The sequence below is a fragment of the Glycine max genome, chromosome 6, assembly GCF_000004515.6.
Source record: "Glycine max cultivar Williams 82 chromosome 6, Glycine_max_v4.0, whole genome shotgun sequence".
NCBI classification, from domain to species: Eukaryota; Viridiplantae; Streptophyta; class Magnoliopsida; order Fabales; family Fabaceae; genus Glycine; species Glycine max.
In genome coordinates, this window is record NC_038242.2 from 18,698,044 (window position 1) to 18,716,318 (window position 18,275).

General features: G+C 30.4%; 1 protein-coding gene across 2 annotated transcripts in view; it reads left to right on the forward strand.

Annotated features, from left to right (window-relative positions):
* Positions 1-14,660, forward strand: part of LOC100812033 (PLASMODESMATA CALLOSE-BINDING PROTEIN 3) — a 28,912-nt gene extending 14,252 nt beyond the window's left edge. Inside the window, exon 4 of one of the 2 annotated variants that reach the window (XM_003527062.5) lies at positions 14,147-14,660. In XM_003527062.5, the coding sequence (XP_003527110.1) occupies positions 14,147-14,363 (217 nt within the window). In that variant the 3' untranslated portion in view covers positions 14,364-14,660. Of the gene's footprint in view, positions 1-9,710; positions 10,164-14,146 lie in introns of those variants that run through there. The other variant, XM_041016626.1, reaches the window with a different exon arrangement.
* The last annotated feature ends 3,615 nt before the right edge of the window (positions 14,661-18,275 follow it).

Below are 18,275 nucleotides of genomic sequence, written 5' to 3' on the forward strand. Positions count from 1 at the left end.
GAAACCAAATGAAGACAAAGATACTAGAGGATGAAATTATTATGTCGTGTTTTTTTACGGTCCTTCTCCCGTATTTCTTTTCGTTCTAATTCATCATCATCCTCCTCAAATAGTTCTTCTAGACACCTAAATTTGCTCAATGAGCAAGAAAACCAGACCCACGAGGTCGCCCCAAAACCCAATCTCTTCGATGAGGAGGTCCGATTCGAAGAAATAAATCAAAATATGAATGACTGGAGTATTCCGGAAATCCCTCAGGACTCACTGTATGTTCTTGAGACAATCAAAGACAAACATAATTTTAATTACATAATCAAAACTGTAGAAAATAATATTCCTCTAGGACATGATATAGTGGAAGAATTTCATTTACTTTCAAAAAACTCAATTTATGAACATAGTCGAAAATACAAATACCTACACATAGGATGTGTACAAGTAGCCATCAAGCCTTTAATTGATATGGGCATAGATGCCGCAGTATTAATGTGTCTTAGAGATATTAGGCACAACAAATTCGAAGATTCCTTAATAGGAACGGTAGAAACAAGCTTAGGACAAGGTCCAGTCTATTTCAATTGTTATCCAAACAAAACAGTGAGTCTAGTGGATAGAAACATTCTTGACTCTCTGTTCCTAAACATCCACTTTCATGGACTTGACATGAAAGAAGGATCAATCCCAACATCATTAATATATAGGATTCAGTACAAGGTCATGAACAGTTATGCATCACGAGTCCTTCTAAAACCACAAAGAGGTGAGACAACTTTGTTTATCACTGATATGACAAAGGCCAATGTTTCTCTCCCAAGAACCATAAAATGGGATGAGGTAACTCTCCCTGAAAAATGGGTCATGGACAAGGCCACACCGTCAGTCCCCTGACCCGCTCCAACTATAGAACAAATTAAGCAAGATAACTCTGGTAAGGTAGAAATAACCTTTAATAGGAGAAATTCCTTTTCATCAAGAATAGGAGCCTCAAGATCCGAATACGAATCGACAAAAGGGTCTTTTTCGGTAAGAACCTGATCAATTCAAGTAGGATTAACTAGATCTATGTCACAAAACTAGTTTACTAGTATAAACCTCCAAGGATTAGATACAACTTCTAGTATACCTAGAACAATATACAATCAAGAGCAAGAGGACGACCAAAAGTCGATCCAATCTCCAACATACTCTTCTATGCATTAACCTTATGATGTTATCTGACAAATTTAGCATTGATAAGGATACCCTTAAGAAAGACTTTTATTCTCTAGAGAATGAACCTCAAAAGAGATGGTTTTTTCAATATTTTAAGGGTTCAGATAGAAAACAAATCCAAGACAAGTTTTATAAATTTTTCAAAAGAGTCAAGATCAACATATTTTTCTTTGATTGGTTCCATGCCTATACTAACAACCAATGTCATTACAAACTAGCAAATCAAAGATGATGAGTTGATCCAATTGGAATTACCTCCAACAACTCATTACCAATTACCAAAGGTCAAAGCCAGTAATGATAATCCTGTCATGGCCACGCCATTCAAAACAAAAGATGTCAATGAAGAAATAACTTCCAAAGACATCAAGAGCCTAATGGAATAAGCTAAGTATACCAATAAATACCTTCAAGTTTTAGGAGAATCCATTAAAACAAAGGCAACTCCTAAATAGAAAACTCATGAAGAATCTTTGTCAAATGTCCTTATAGAAAAACCCTTATTCAAACCTTTTAAGGTTAGTGAAAAGGCAAAACAAAAAATTAGGGAACTTAGGAAAAACAAATCCTTTACGAAAGAAGTAGGTGACAACAATAGTGAATTATTAAACAAGATTGATAGTTTACTTAGAGTCATCCCTGAAACTCCCCAACCTTCGGAAGAAACATAAAAAATGAGAACAAGAAGCACCTCCAAATTAATTAATGATATTAATGAAGATAGTGATCAAAATTCAAAACACGCAACTGAAATAGGTTCAGTATCTGAGAAGGATATAAATCCAATAAATTCCAGACATTGGAAAACACCCTCCAAACTTTATTACCAAAGACCAACCGCCCTTGACCTCCTGTTAGAAGAAAGAGGCGAGAATAATTTTAAAAGTTTCAGCGTAAACAACATTTATGAATGGAATATAGATGCCCAAACAGAGTATAATATTATGAATACACTCCAACACATGACAATGGTAGTCACGGCTTACCAGACATCCCATGAGTGTTCGAAGGAAACAATGATCGATATCCTAGTGGCAGGATTTTCCGACCAATTAAAGGGATGGTGTGATAATTATCTCACTAATGATGAAAAATAAAAAATTTACGGCGCAGTCAAAACAGATCTCAATGGAAAAGTCATTACAAATGATGATAATAAGGAGATTCTTGACACTGTTAATACCCTTATTTTTACAATAGCTCAACACTTTATCGGTGACCCATCACTTTAGAAAGATAGGTCAGCATAATTATTATCCAATCTTAAGTGTAGAACTTTAGCGGATTTTAGGTGGTATAGAGACACCTTCCTAACTAGAGTTTACACAAGAGAGGATAGCCAACAACCTTTCTGGAAAGAAAAATTTCTAGTCGGTCTTCCAATATCATTAGGAGATAAGGTTAGAGACAAAATCCTTAGCCAATCTATCAATGGAGACATCCCATATGAGAATTTAAGTTATTTTCAATTAATTTCATATGTCCAGAAAGTAGCTTTGATCATCTGTCAAGATGACAAAATCCAAAGACAATTAGCCAAAGAGAAGGCCCAGACAAAGAGAGATTTAGGATCTTTCTGCGAACAATTTGGACTACCCGCCTGTCCAAAGCAAAAGAAGAAACAAAACCTTAGCAAAGAATCCCATGGAAGTAAAACCTTCAATCAAAAGAGATTTCCAAGAAGGAAATACTCGCATAAACCCCCAACCAGCAAAGAGACTGAAACTTCAAAGCCAAAACGTAAAACCCAAGATAACATGCTACAATTGTGGGAAACAGGGCCACATTAGCAAATACTATAGGTTAAAGAAAAAAATTAAGAAACCTTAACCTAGATCCAACTATTGAAGATCGGATTAATAATTTGCTTATCGAGACCTTAGAGGAAGAATTGGAAAATACATCCTCTACATCCTCTGAAGAGAATCTAAACCTAATTCAACAAGATGACCAACCATCGTCTACAGACGATGAAGATATACAAGAAATCAATACTCTAACAAGAGAGCAAGATCGCTTGTTCGAAGCAATCAATTCCATACCAGACCCCCTAGAAAAGAAGGTTTTCCTGGAAAAACTGAGAAAGTCTTTGGAAACCAAACCCAAGCCAAAATACTTTATTACAAATAATAAATTTGATGTTAGCAATATATTCAAAAGATTAGAAAACATTTCAGCAAAACCAACCATAATCCAAGATCTCCAGACAGAGATTAATAATTTGAAAAAAGAAGTTAAGGAACTTCGACAACAACAAGAAATTCATTAGATCATCCTATATCAACTAGAAGAAAATAGTGATTCTGAGAAAGATGTAGAAAATGAAAATCTAGAAGATGAAATATTTATGGGATTAATCAACAAGATTAAGATCCAAAAATTTTATATAAACATTAGAATCATTATTAATGATTTTGTTTTAGAAACAATGACCCTATTTGACACCGAGGCTGAATCAAACTGTATTTTGGAAGGATTAGTTCCTACAAAATTCTTTGAGAAAACCTCAGAAAAACTAAGTACGGACAATGACTCAAAATTAAAGATTAATTACAAATTATCAAGCGTAATCATAGAAAATCAGGGTCTTAGGATTAACACAAACTTTCTTCTGGTAAAAAACCTAAAGAATGAGGTTATCTTAGGAACACCCTTCATTAGAGCCTTATTCCCCCTTCAGATATCTAGGGAAGGAATAACTACCACTCATTTGGGAAGAAAAATTATATTTAATTTTTCTACTAAACCAATCACAAGAAATATAAATTTCATAGAAAAGAAAATTAGTCAAATCAATTTCTTAAAAGAAGAAAACTCTTTTAGTAACATTTAGTCACAATTGGAAAAACCACAAGTAAAAGAGAAAATCCAAACCTTGTTACAACATATCCAATTAACCATTTGTTCCGACTTGCCACATGCATTCTGGAATCGTAAGAAACATATTGTTGGTCTCCCTTATGAGAAAGATTTTAGGGAAAAACAAATTCCCACAAAAGCTAGACCAATCCAAATGAATGAAGAATTTCTCCAATATTTCCAAAAAGAAATTAAAGGTTTGATTAGAAAGAGTGAAAGCCCATGGTCTTGCGCTGCTTTCTACGTCAATAAACAATCAGAGCTTGAACGGAGTGCACCTCGTTTAGTCATAAATTATAAACCTTTAAACCAAGCTTTACAATGGATTAGGTATCATATTTCAAACAAAAAAGATTTACTTAACAGATTAAATTCCACAAAAATATTTTCCAAATTTGACATGAAATCTGAATTTTGGCAAATCCAGATACAAGAATTTGATAGGTACAAAACTGCCTTTACAGTACCTTTCGGGCAATACGAATGGAATGTTATGTCATTCGGTTTGAAGAACGTCCCATCAGAATTCCAAAAAATCATGAACGATATTTTCAATCCCTATTCAAAATTTGTCATTGTCTACATAGATGATGTTTTAATCTTCTACCAAAACATAGACCAACATTTTAAACACTTGCAAACTTTTATTCACATCATCAAACAAAACGGTCTCGCCGTCTCCAAAATAAAGATCAATCTATTTCAAACAAAGATTTGATTCCTTGGTCATAACATTCACCAGGGTACAATCATACCTATAGATAGATCAATAGAATTCGCGGACAAATTCCCCAACCAATTTTTGACAAAACCCAGCTACAAAGATTTCTTGGTTGTTTGAACTATGTAGGAGAATTTGTACTATACTTAAACAATATTGTCAAGCCATTGCATGATAGGTTGAAGAAAACTCCGCCTCCTTGGTCTGACATCCATACTCAAACTGTCAAAGACATCAAACTCAAAGTCCAATCCATAAAATGTCTGTATCTCCCAATTCCACAGGCATTCAAAATTGTTGAAACTGATGCATCTGACATAGGTTATGGTGGTATCCTTAAACAAAGAGTCCATGACCAAGAACATGTCATTGCATACACATGAAAGCATTGGAATTCTGCATAACTAAAATATTCAACTGTTAAAAAGAAAGTTTTAGCAATTGTTTTGTGCATTTCCAAATTTCAATCTGATTTATTAAATCAGAAATTTTTAATTCGGGTTGATTGTAAATCAGCCAAAGATATTTTACAAAAATATGTAAAAAACCTTACCTCGAAACAGATTTTTGCAAGATGACAGTAATTTTAAGTGTTTTTTATTTTGATATAGAATATATCAAGGGCACATCAAACTCTCTATCTGACTATCTTACCCATGAATTCTTATAGAAAAATTCTCATGCTGCCTAAGGGGTCCGGAACCTCCCTACGGGGAGGAAAAAGCACAGGTAAAGGTTTTAAGTTGGCCCCACCTGAGCCAACCATCAAAAGGAGTTCTTCCATATCCTCTAGGTCACCAATCCAGGCCGGGGCATCTTCCCAGAAACCCAAAAAAGAAGGGTCATCGACCCAAATAGTCACCATCAAACTTGAGTCATCCACTCAGGATCTCCCAAAACTGCAACCGCAAAACAAACAAAGGCCGACTATGCCTTCTCAGTACAAACTCTGCAGGCCCTACAAGAAATGGGTCTAACCAAACTCCCAAAAATAGTTAAAAAGACTTGCGCAGACATTGCCTCTGAATCTGATGATGATTCTGAAAGAGCCCTACAAACCATGATTCAAAATTCCTCACAATCGAAAATAATTGCCAATCCTAAAGGGAAACAAACCCTATCTCAACCACAAACACCACCAAACAAACTAATAGTTATGTTTATAAAAAATAAATTTTCAACTGTTTTGCAAAGATCCCTTTAAGGCTACAGCTAAGGCTTTCCCTCCAGGATTCCATTTCAAACCCACCACTATCAATAAAACAAGGACTTTTTATGAGTTCATACTGATAGACTCAAACTCAGTGTCTATCAAACATTTCAAAGATCCAAAAGACCAATCTTTAAGCACTCATTCAACAATCCAGATCCTAAAGGTAATGCAACCAAGACAATTTGGACCAAACCTAAATCAAGCCAAGAAATTCTTTGCACCCTTTGATCCTGTAGGTTATACCTATTGGGATTATATTGATGTCTGGACCAAAGTATTTTGGCACCAAAATACCAGATTCAAACATTAATGGCTTATTTACTTTAAGACTAACATAGTCTACAATTTTCCCAATTGGTTTCTTCAATGGTGGGACTTCTTCGGCCCAATACCTGAAATTTTCCTGGAACAAGTCCAACAAGGATATGCTCAATTTAACAAACTATACAATTCCCAAGAATCGAGAATTCCAGCATACCTCAAATATTTTTCTAGTTTCGCTTTATCCTGGATTTTCTCCTGGTAATACAGGTATAGCAAAACTGAAGGAAACAAAAATTTCTTGTCACTTCAGAGACACACCTTTGTAAAGTGGTGGGCACAATTTGATGTATCCAAAGTAGAACCATAACAGGTCAAGCTTTGGTTTAAGGCTCATCCAGAGCTCCTCAAAGCAACTGATCCTGAGACTTCATTGTTTCTTAACCAGAAGTCCCAACTCGCTGCATTCCTTGTAAGTTCCAGATCAAGGGAAAGTCTGGCCAAAAATCTCAAAGAAGTCTTACAAATCCTTCAGCAAGAAGAAGATGAAGGTTCCTCCTCAAAGAAGGAAGAAACTAACTCTTCAGAAGAAGATGATCCTTTTTACCAAAACAAAGATGTCAATTTTGGTATTTCTTTAAATGATGATTAATTGCTATTTACCTGTACTATACAAATAGTTCCGATCACATAACCGGTACTGTTGCAACAGTAACACAATTTGGCTATAAAAGGAGTCCTCGACTCAGTTTTGAGGCACCCTTCCAGATAGTCAGATTTGAGATATTAGAGAGAGAAGCTCTATTAGGGAAAAACTCTTTGTAATTTTTCTTTCGATTTCAATAAATTCAAGTTTTCTCTTCATATCTCTTCTCCCTCTTGACCAATCCTGTGCGACTCTGCCACCGCTTCGGTTTCTTCTCTTTTATCCCCTTACCGATCCTCTGCGGCTCTATTGCTGCTTCGGTTTCTTTTATGTTGCTTTCTTTTTAATCTATTTTATAGTTTTCTTTTGATATATATATCAACGCCAAAATGGAGGCCATTATTATGAAGCCATTGATGAGTACAAAAGTAGTTGCTTCATTTCATGACCATAGTTTCTCATTATCTTTTGTGAAGAAGATCAATAGTACTTTCATTTTATTCACCAAATTAGAAGTCCAATGTTAAACATTTTTTGATAAGTATCACGAGTGTGAACCATATCATAAATTTGCAGTTGCAACTCCTCTTTATCTACAATTAAAGCATTGATCTCATGCATGCTCTATGATATTATATATCTCAAGCATTGATCTACCATGTATATGATCATATGAAAAAATAGCTTTGTTGGTAGAAATATAATTATATCTTCATGTTGGAATTTAGAGGATCCTTATGAAATACCAATATAACCACCAGGAACACATTACGTTAGATTATTAAGAAGAGTTTTAGGAATACCTGAATCCATAATGGTTGATCAAACAAACGCATCGGAATTTGAATCCGTATGTGATTTCTTTCTATGTATTCTTCTTAGGATCTGTTACGGAACGAATAATCGGCTAACAACATAATCGGTGACTTCATGGTTCTTCCTCAACTGGAAACTCTTTATTCCTTAATAGGACCTTCATAACCCTTTAGATAGGGAGAAGAGAAATTATATGTGACGGTTCGGTATATTGGAGACCATAGCCTTTTTATAGCGTATCAACCTAATAGGGTTCCCATTATCCCCTAATAGACCAACACTGACATCTGCTCATTTAAGTCCATATCCTTTTATTTAGTTGTCTAGCAGGCTCACTTAATTTGATCACATAAAATAAAACTCATTAATGATAAATAACTAATATAATTATCTTATAATTTTAGCCCACATTAATTATTGGAATAGAAAATTCTAACAATCTCTCACTTGGGCTACATATTGTAACAATTATATCAAACTTTAGACATCTACCTTTAGTATGTATGCTATTTACCTTTAGACTTCCACCTTAACAACCTGATCCATCTCATATATCAATAATGGAATCACTACATCTTTCGTCACTACAACAAATGTAACTAGACCCCAATGACCACCACATCAATACACCCAATAGCATAGGTCAATATGGATAAACAACATGAAAATTACATGCAATGTGATCTTAGTCATGCCTATTTCCAATTGGTCCAAACTTTATTTTTTAAAGAGATAAATCCAAACACAACATAAATATTGCAAACAAAACAAGCTTATAATGAAATGATAAACTTCAACTTTATTTTTGCAGAAATCCAAACAACTATATGTTTGTAAACCATAAGATATAGAACATAAGTAAGACTCGCACTAAACTAAGGTACTATCAGGAATTACACTCATATAAGCAGTGTGCTCATGAAAAACTTCAAGTTTCATACCTTTAGTAAGTGGATCAGCTAGCATGGAATGAGTCTCTATATGTTCTATACAACTTTGTATTTTCAGGATTCTTTATTTAACAACCAAATACTTTATGTCAACAAACTTTTACTTGGTTGAATCCTTAATAAGACCGCTAAGATATTGTCCCAATAAACATTCGATGATTACTTAATGTTGGCGACAATAGGCAAACAAGTTACAATAATTTAGCAATCATAAATTCTAGTATGGTGTCTCATAGCAAAATATTAACTCCACCAACACGGTTAAATATGGATCCTTATGTGGAGTGATTACTATTAAGACATTCTAAAAAAGTCAAAGTCAGAATACCCAATGATCTCTAAACTTCTAGACTTTCAATATGAAAACATGTAGTTTCTTGTTCTCTTCAATTAACGCATAATGTGCTTTACTACTTTCTAGTGTTGCATACCAAGATTACTCATATATCACCTTAGGACTCCCACAAAAAATTATTTTATGACAATAAAAAATAAACTTAAGAATACATGATAAATTGCAATATAACTGTTTTGCAACAATAAATCGTATGATGATAGTAGGATGTCATCAACATATAATACCAAAATAATATGCTCCCACTAATCTTTTAGTATATGCAATCATCAACCAAATTTACCTCAACATCATAAGAAGTAATCTTGATGAATTTTGTAATACCATAGACGAGAGACTTGTTTAAAAGCATAAATGGATTTATTTAGTTTGCATACCACAGACTTTAGATCACCTTAAACAAGGTTTTCTAGTTGCACCGTATAAATTGATTCATCAATATTTTCATTTAGAAACGTAATATTTACATCCATCTATGCAAAACAATTATCTATAGTGTCATTATAGTCCTAAGAAAGTCTTTATAAGAAATCAAAGAGAATGTCTCTTTGTGATCAATGTCTTCCTTCTTGTAGAATTTTTGGCGACAAGACAAATTTTATATATCTCAATATTACCCATTGAGTCGCTTTCGACTATAGATATTTATCTACAATTTATGAGTTTCACACTTTCATGCAATTTGACGATATCTCAAATGTCATGTTCAACCATCAGTTTTATTACATCATTTATGGCATCAATCCACTTGAGAGTTAGAGCACAACATGACTTGAAGGTCAATTAGACCTTCTTAGTCAACCTAATGTTATATTCATGTTCTTCAAGAAATATGACATAATCATATCAAATTACATTTTTCCTTTCTCTGGTGAATCTTCTTAATGACACTTCTTGAGGCTATTGAGTTTGAACTTTAGATGGTGCTTGAGAGAATCTTAGTGTTGTCTTGTCTTTTAATAAGGTTAGGAGTAACATCATTATTTAATTATCATATCTGTTTCTTGAACAATGGTAAGTACAAGGACTTATCTATTATCAATAACAGATTATTCTTTAAAGACAACAATCCTTGTGTTTCCTTCCCCTCCAAACTCAATTTCCTCAAGGAGTCTTGCACGTCTCAAACATGATCTTAAAGTGAGATTGTAAAACTTATACATTTGAGAGCTTTAAATGTAACAAAATTTATAACTGATTATCTTTAAGTCCAACTTACCTTCATGCAACCTATAAGACATTGCTTCGACTGAACATCCTTAAATGTGTATATGTCTAATGTTGGAATTTCTCCGACTCATACCTATAGGGTTTAAGTCCAACTTACCTTCATGCAGCCTATAAGACATTGCTTCAACTGAACATCCCTAAATGTGTATATGTCTAATGTTGAAATTTCACCGACTCATACCTATAGGGTAGTGACTACTTTAATTGGTACCCTAAAATGATATAAATTGCATTCATTAATGTCTTTCCCCAAAGTGACTTTGGTAGAGAAGAATTAGACTTCTTACCATATGTGTACAAGTCTAGTTTCATCATTCTTCAACTTTGTTCATGCTAGGTTTGCTTAACATTACATGTTGTAAAACAATTTCACAATTATTGAAGAAAAACACATGGGAGACTCCAAACGTTGTACCTTATGTCATATATCCATAGTATTCCCCACGGTCACATTTGACAACCTTAATTTTCTTTCTTTTTCATAGTTGAAGTTCAACTTCATCTTTGAAAGACTAAATGTCTAGAGACAAAACTTCTCATAATTTAAATAAAAAGGAATCCTCTATGAACATAATAAAATAGATTTGTTCATTCCATGAATCCATAAGGAATAGAACACAAATATATGTATGTATAAGTTCTAAGACATCCTTAGTTCTTTTAGCACCTGAATTTCATTTTGTTTGTTTATTTTTCCTTTATATACTCAATATAGACTATAAGGTCCAACCAATATAAATGATCTATAATTTCTTATAACACAAGCATCCAAAATCTCTATTAAGAGATATGACTTAAGCACTTATGTTAAACAAAATTTTAATTTTAAGTTTCAAACCACCCAAAATTATTTGCAATAGGAAACTTAAATATCCATAAAAGAACTCATAACTTGCAACATTTGAATCACAAGAGAGACAAACTTTATTATTTCTAATTGAACAAGAATAATTAAATTTGTCTAAATTAGAAATAAATTTTGGTTTAATAAACAACTCAATATATGTCTCAACCAAATTCAAATGAAATAGAGTATTTTAAAGCAACATAAAAGTTCTCATAGCTTCAACAACAACTTTATGTCATCGCCCACATAGATGAATCTTTCATTATGACTTGGCGGATGACTCCATAGATAACATCGTATAGACATTAACATCCTTCGATACAAAACTAAATTAACTTTAAAATAAACAAAAATGAGAAGTTTACCATTCTTCACACACTAAATAGTATATTTGAGACTCCATTTTTTTTAATATGCCTCATCCTACAAAATTAACAAGAAAATTTCCTATCTTGTTCTCTTATTTCTTCTCTAGAAAAAAGTATGCAATATCCTCAACTCTCAACTGACTCCTTTTCAAACTCTAAATTCTATACATGCAAATTTGGGATTCAAATAATGAGTAATTTAAATCATAGTCGTAACAACAACAACAATTAAAAAAGAGAATAATAAACATAAAATGCACAAATAATCTTTATGGTAATTTTCAAGACCCAAACAAGATACCTAGCGCACCATTAATCATCAATCTTTGGATTGAAAAAGACTAACTGCAAATGGTACTCTCAATACATTGATCAAACATTGGTGATAAGTCCTATCAAACAAAGATTGTCTTTGGACACACCATTGCTTACATGGAAAACTTATTTGATGATTACTCCGGTCAAATAATGATTGTCTTTGAACATTTCATTATTCACATGGAAAATCACACTATTTATAATCGCCACATGTTTACCATCACAAACATGTAATTATTTTGCCAAATTGTGTCTTCCTTTGGGCCGAGCACAATTCGCATGAATAATTTCTTGCAACATCCATGTAAATTCAATGAAATCAACTTATGCAACAAATGTTACTTTGACAACATGTTGTTTTAATTAATTTAACCAAAAAATATAAGATAATTTAATATAATAAAGAGGAGGTCTTAAAATTACATCACTTTCATATATAATTTAGTTACATAAAAATATATATGATAGAACATGCAAATATTTTACAGACTCATCACAAGATACCTAACACAACATTAATTCCTGGAGAAATTAATTTGTAATTGATACTCTCAATGCAATGATCAAATATTGACAATAAATTATGTCAAATAATAACTTTTCTTTGGACTCACTATTATTCACACAAAAATACCTTTATAATTATCACACATTTATCATTATAGGTACAAAATATTATTTCTTTGGACTCACTATTATTTACACGAAATTATGTGAAATTTTAATTAAATCAATTTTCATAATAGGGGTTACTTTTGCAATATATCGTGTCAATCTATTTAAATAAAAAATACTAGACATACAAATAAATGAGAATGATCTATTATTGTTAAATTTACATTCAATCATGATAGCAAAAAAATATAAACATGAATTACAACAAGTAAATATCATATTCTTAAACTATATTTAATGCTATGATTAATTTATACTTAAAATACCCCAAGTAAATATTGCATCCGTAAATAACGTTAACACAAATTTATGAAAGGAATTAAAAAAACATGTATAAATTCCTAAAAGAAATCTTTAAAATATTTTATATAAATAAAAAAATAATATTATTCATAAAAAAATATTTCCTTAGTACTGATTTATGTTTGTGATGTTTGTGCAATGCACCTTAGAGATTAGAACCTTCAACTTTAACTTTAATTTGCTCCCATGTTAGGAAACCAGAGTTATATAAATAAAATATATATAATAGCGTTTCTCCTTTGATTTATTAGCATTACAAGAAACATGAAGCACAAATTTTACCCAAAAGGAAGTAAAACAAACCAATACACGATTAGATGACGTTAAAAGCCAATCGTTAAAAACTATGATCAGGAAAACAACAAAGCAACATTTTTTTTGGATGAAATAGAAAAACAACCTAATTCCTACAAACCAGTCTATTGCAAAAAAAAAAAACTTTAATTCCCAATAATCTAACACTAATGGTAGCTATGATACCACTTGTTGAAATTTTAGAGGATCCTTATAAAATACTAATATAACCCCTAGGAACACATTACGTTAGATTATCAAGAAGAGTTTTAGAAATACCTAAATCCATAATGATTGATCAAAATAACACAGCGGAATCTAAATCCATAGGTGATTTTTGATCTATGTACTCTTTTTAGGATTTGTTACAAAACGAATAACCGGCTAACAACGTAACCAATGACTTCATGGTTCTTCCTCAACTAGACCTCTTTATTCCTTAATAGGACCTTTATAACTCTTTAGATGGGGAGAAGAGAAACTATATGTGACGGCTAGGTATATTGGGGATCATAACCTTCTTATAGCCTATTAACCTAACAGGTTCTCATTATCCCCTAATGTGCCAACAGTGACATCTGTTCATTTAAGTCTATATCCTCTGATTTAATTGTCTAACGGACTCACTTAATTTGATCACATAAAATAAAACTCACTAATGATAAATAGCTAATATAATTGTCTTATAATATTAGCCTACATTAATTATTGGAATAGAAAATTCCAACACTTCAAGCATATCTACCATGTATAGTCTTTGAGTATTCAATTGGAAATATCTTGTTGCATACTAAATTGATGTGTATGATAAATTTATTTATTATTGTAATAATTAATTTAAAATTATAATTATCATGATTTTTGATGGGTTGATAATCTTAAAAAAATATTATACTTAAGAGCACATAAAAATTGAACTTAAAAGGAAAATTAAGCATGTGTTTTAGTCACTTTAAAATATTTTGAGATGGCTTTAGAGAGGCTTAATTAAAACTATAGGTTTTGAACATTAACCATGTCCTTGTGATTGTGTTCTAGTAATAACATTCTGACCCTTGGTGTCCCTTTTCCTATATAGCACTGCAGGCACTGCCACAACCAGTGGCACCACCACTTCCTTTCCATACAGTTCCACCCCTGGAGTATTGGGAGGGATTGGCAGTGGTATGGGCCCTTCTGGAATTGGCACCAATTCAAATGATAGCCATGGTGGACTTAGACTTGTGGACACTAGTTTCTTCTTCATGCCCCTCTTTTCAGCCTTGGTGATGATCATGCTTCTTTGGTGGGGCTAAAAAAAGTGGTTACTAGCTTTTGCATGACTTTGACCATGTTAATTATCATGATGGACAAATGTTGATGTTGTATTTTACTACGCATAAATGGGTATGCATGTGAGTCTAGTAATTAGTTATGTTCTTCTCTAGGTATTTAATTAATTAGAGACATTAGTTTTGGGTTACTTTTTATAATCACTATTTTTCTCCTAACTTTACCTCTTCTACTTGGGTGAAAAGGGCTAAATGGTTCTTTCCAAGTAGTGCTAAGGTGTTGCAATGGACTCACTCTTTGCTTATTATGTATTTTTTCTCCATTTTGCCTTTTTTTTTTATTAATTTTCAAAATAGGTAGATTTAAAAAAAAATACGAAAACAAGTAAGTCATCTTTTGAAGGACGATTTCAAATATAAAAAAAATCATGTTTCAAAATATGATTTCTTTACATGTATATCTAATCTAGAGGTGTAATAGTTATAGGGGTGTTCATGGGTCATGGTTGACGTGTGACCCAACCTATCCAATTATATTGGATTAGGTTTAAAAATATTTGGATGAAATCCCATCCGACTCAATATAGATCCAATTATATTAACCTGTGATCCAACCCAAATGATCATATTATAATAATAATAATATTATTATTATTATTATTATTATTATTATTATTGATAAGAATATAATAAAATACAAAATGAGAATCTGAAATTTCTTTATGCAAAAAATTTAAATATTCTATGCAATTATTATGTTATACATTTTAAAGAAAACTATTTTATTTTAAAAAAATTGTTCTCAAATTTTTAATTTTTAAATTTTATGACCCAATTGATCAAATCCAATCATGATATGATTGAGTTGGATTGAGTTTGACAAAAAAATCATTGGAACCCAAAATATTTTAATTGGATTAGATGATGAGTTTCTTTAAATCTGATCCAATCGATGTACACTTCTAAGTAGTTAATACTAGGAGGATAATTTGGGTCCCTTATTCCTGTGGTGTTTATAGCTAGCTTGGATAAAGAATCACTTAAAAAATGTTAATAATTAATAAGGATATTGAAATACTCAACTAGGTTCATGTGTCATTTAAAACAGCTAGTTGAATTTTTTACAATACATAAAAAGGAAAAGTTTTAAGAATTTAATTTTTACAGTGTAATTTAACATTGTTATTCAATGAAAATCTTATTATATTAAAAGTAAGTTTAGGATTATTTTTTACCTTGACAACTTTCCCGCCTAAAACAAGTTTTTTTTTTTTTAATTTATCCATAGACTATATGTTCATAGCATAGGTTTATATCTATATTCGTTAAGAAAAAGGTTTACATCTACGTGTATGAATGATTTACTTTCATATTACTGTTAATTGTTTTCTTTATTGTCAAAAAACAAATACCAAACAAGATGAAAGTAAATCATATTATTGAAATGATTAGTTTGCTTCTTGGACATAAGAACTTAGGAAAATCTTGAAAGATTAAAAGATAAAATATGTTTGAGATTCCTGTAAAATTTAAAAAATATTAATTTAATCCTTATAAAAAATTATATTAATTTAGTTCTTATAAAAATAAAATATATTTTTGATGGTTCTGATAATTTTGTTAAATAATTGTCTGATGTGATTAATAGATTTAATTATTTTTTTTAACTTTTCAAGTATATTTAGAAGACACCACAACCTACCTATTTTGTTATTTCATCTTCCCCTAATCTCACTAGAAAATGTGAGAAAATCATCAAGAAGTGACTAAAAATTGCAATTCTTTGGAGTTTTAGCCGTTGTAAATTGTTTAATTTATTTTGAGTGATTTTAACTGTCATATATTATTTAATTCATTTATAATCAAATTACACATGTAAGTCTCTTAACCACATGGCCATCTAAGGGAGTTACTATTGAGAACCAACAAAAATATATTTTATTTTTACACAGACCAAATTAATATAAATATTTTTATAAGGACAAAATTAATATTTTTAAATTTTACAGGGATCTTAAACATATTTTACCCAAGATTAAATTATTATGAGTCTTTTTTGTTTATTCCATCTTTCCATTTTAGATATTTGTTTGGCCCTTAATTTTTTTAAGGTATGCATAAAATATAATGAATAAGGATAAATACTTCATCATAAAATTAAAAGTTTACTAAAAATCATATTAACATGTCAAAAGAAATTATATTGTGTTCTAATTTTTAAAAAATTTCAATTAATTTAATAGAAAATTTATTATAATGTAGTTTTAATTTCCTTAATTTCTTCTTAATTAACTTTCCTTTATATAATCAAAATTGAATTCTCTTTGAAATAATTATTTTATATTTATTTAATAAGACTATGGAAAGTCAAGTTTAATTAAAGCATTTTTATAATATTTCACATAACATTTAAAATTTTAAAATCTCTAAAAATGGAGGCAAATCATTATTTATTAATTTTCTTAATTTTAAACGTTAATGTCTACATATAAATTGATTAATATAGAAAACGTGGATAAAATAAGATACGCAGGACTAAATATTTTGTAAAAAAGCACACTAACATATCAACTACCGTATAAATAATTTTTAAATATATTTTTAGTTACTCAAATTTAGGGGTCGGTCATTTTTAATCTTTTGAATTATTTTTTTAGTTTTTTAATCCTGCCATAATTTTTTTTTGACACGAATTGTACATTTAAAGTTTTAAACCATACAAAATTAATCAAGAGAGATTAAAAATAATATTTTTAAAATCTGAGGTACTAAAAAATATAAATTTTAATTTGAAAGATTAAAAAAGATGAATATCAAATTTATCATATTTAAGTCTAAAAATTATAAATGTTTATGGTTTTAGTATCCTTCTCTGATTCATTGCTTTAACAGGTTCAATATGAATATATTTTATTTTTTATTTTTTCTCAGCTAAATAATTTCTAATTTATGTTGAATATTAAAATTTATAACTAAATTTATTAATATAGAAATAGATGTCAAATATAACCCCGTAGGATGATTTTTTTTTATGAAACCAAGTAGGAGAATTTGAATTTAAAACATATTTTTTTAAAAAAAGAAACCTATTTTTTTCTATTAAAGGTATTGAAATTAAATAATTATTTGTTTATAGAAATATAAAAATATTTATTTAATTTTCATAAAAAATAAAATTACAAATTTCATTTCAAAAATATTTACAAATGATATAAATTATAATTTAAATAATGGTAAATGATTTGGTCCCTAAATATATAAGTCAGTCATAATTTAATCCCTAAAAGAAAAAAAATTTATTTAATTCCTAAGAGTGTATAAAATGCGACAATTACATCATGCTATTAAATTTTGTAGGACCATTTTATCAAATAAGCTAAAATATTCAAGAACTAATTTGACATAAAATAATAATAAAGTTCAAAGAATAATTTTTTTATTAATTTATACCACAACACATATTTGTTACAGGTTTTATACATTAAGAAACTAAATTAAAATTTTTATTCTTTCAAAAACTAAATTGTTATCAATTTACTCATTTAAGACCAAAATGATAATTTAGCTTTTAAAAAACTACCACATTCTTCCTTCAACATACAAAGACATAGAAAGCCTGATGGTCATTTTGCCTTTAAATAACTATTAGTGGCATCGTGTAATCATGTTACAAAGAAAAACTTTTGTTTAAAAGAACACTATTATATTTTGTTGAGAGGTAAGTCGAGTCTCACCCCCAACTACATTCATTTTAATTGTTTAGTTACAACCTTTATTTTAAAACTTTCAATCTTTCATCTCATCATCCACTCCTAATAAATTGTGAGTGAAAGAATGAACCTCAGTAACTGCAATGTGTTGTCCTCACTGGTCACTATTATCACTAATAATCTAATAATAATAATAATAAACCTTTTAAATTATCTATAATATATA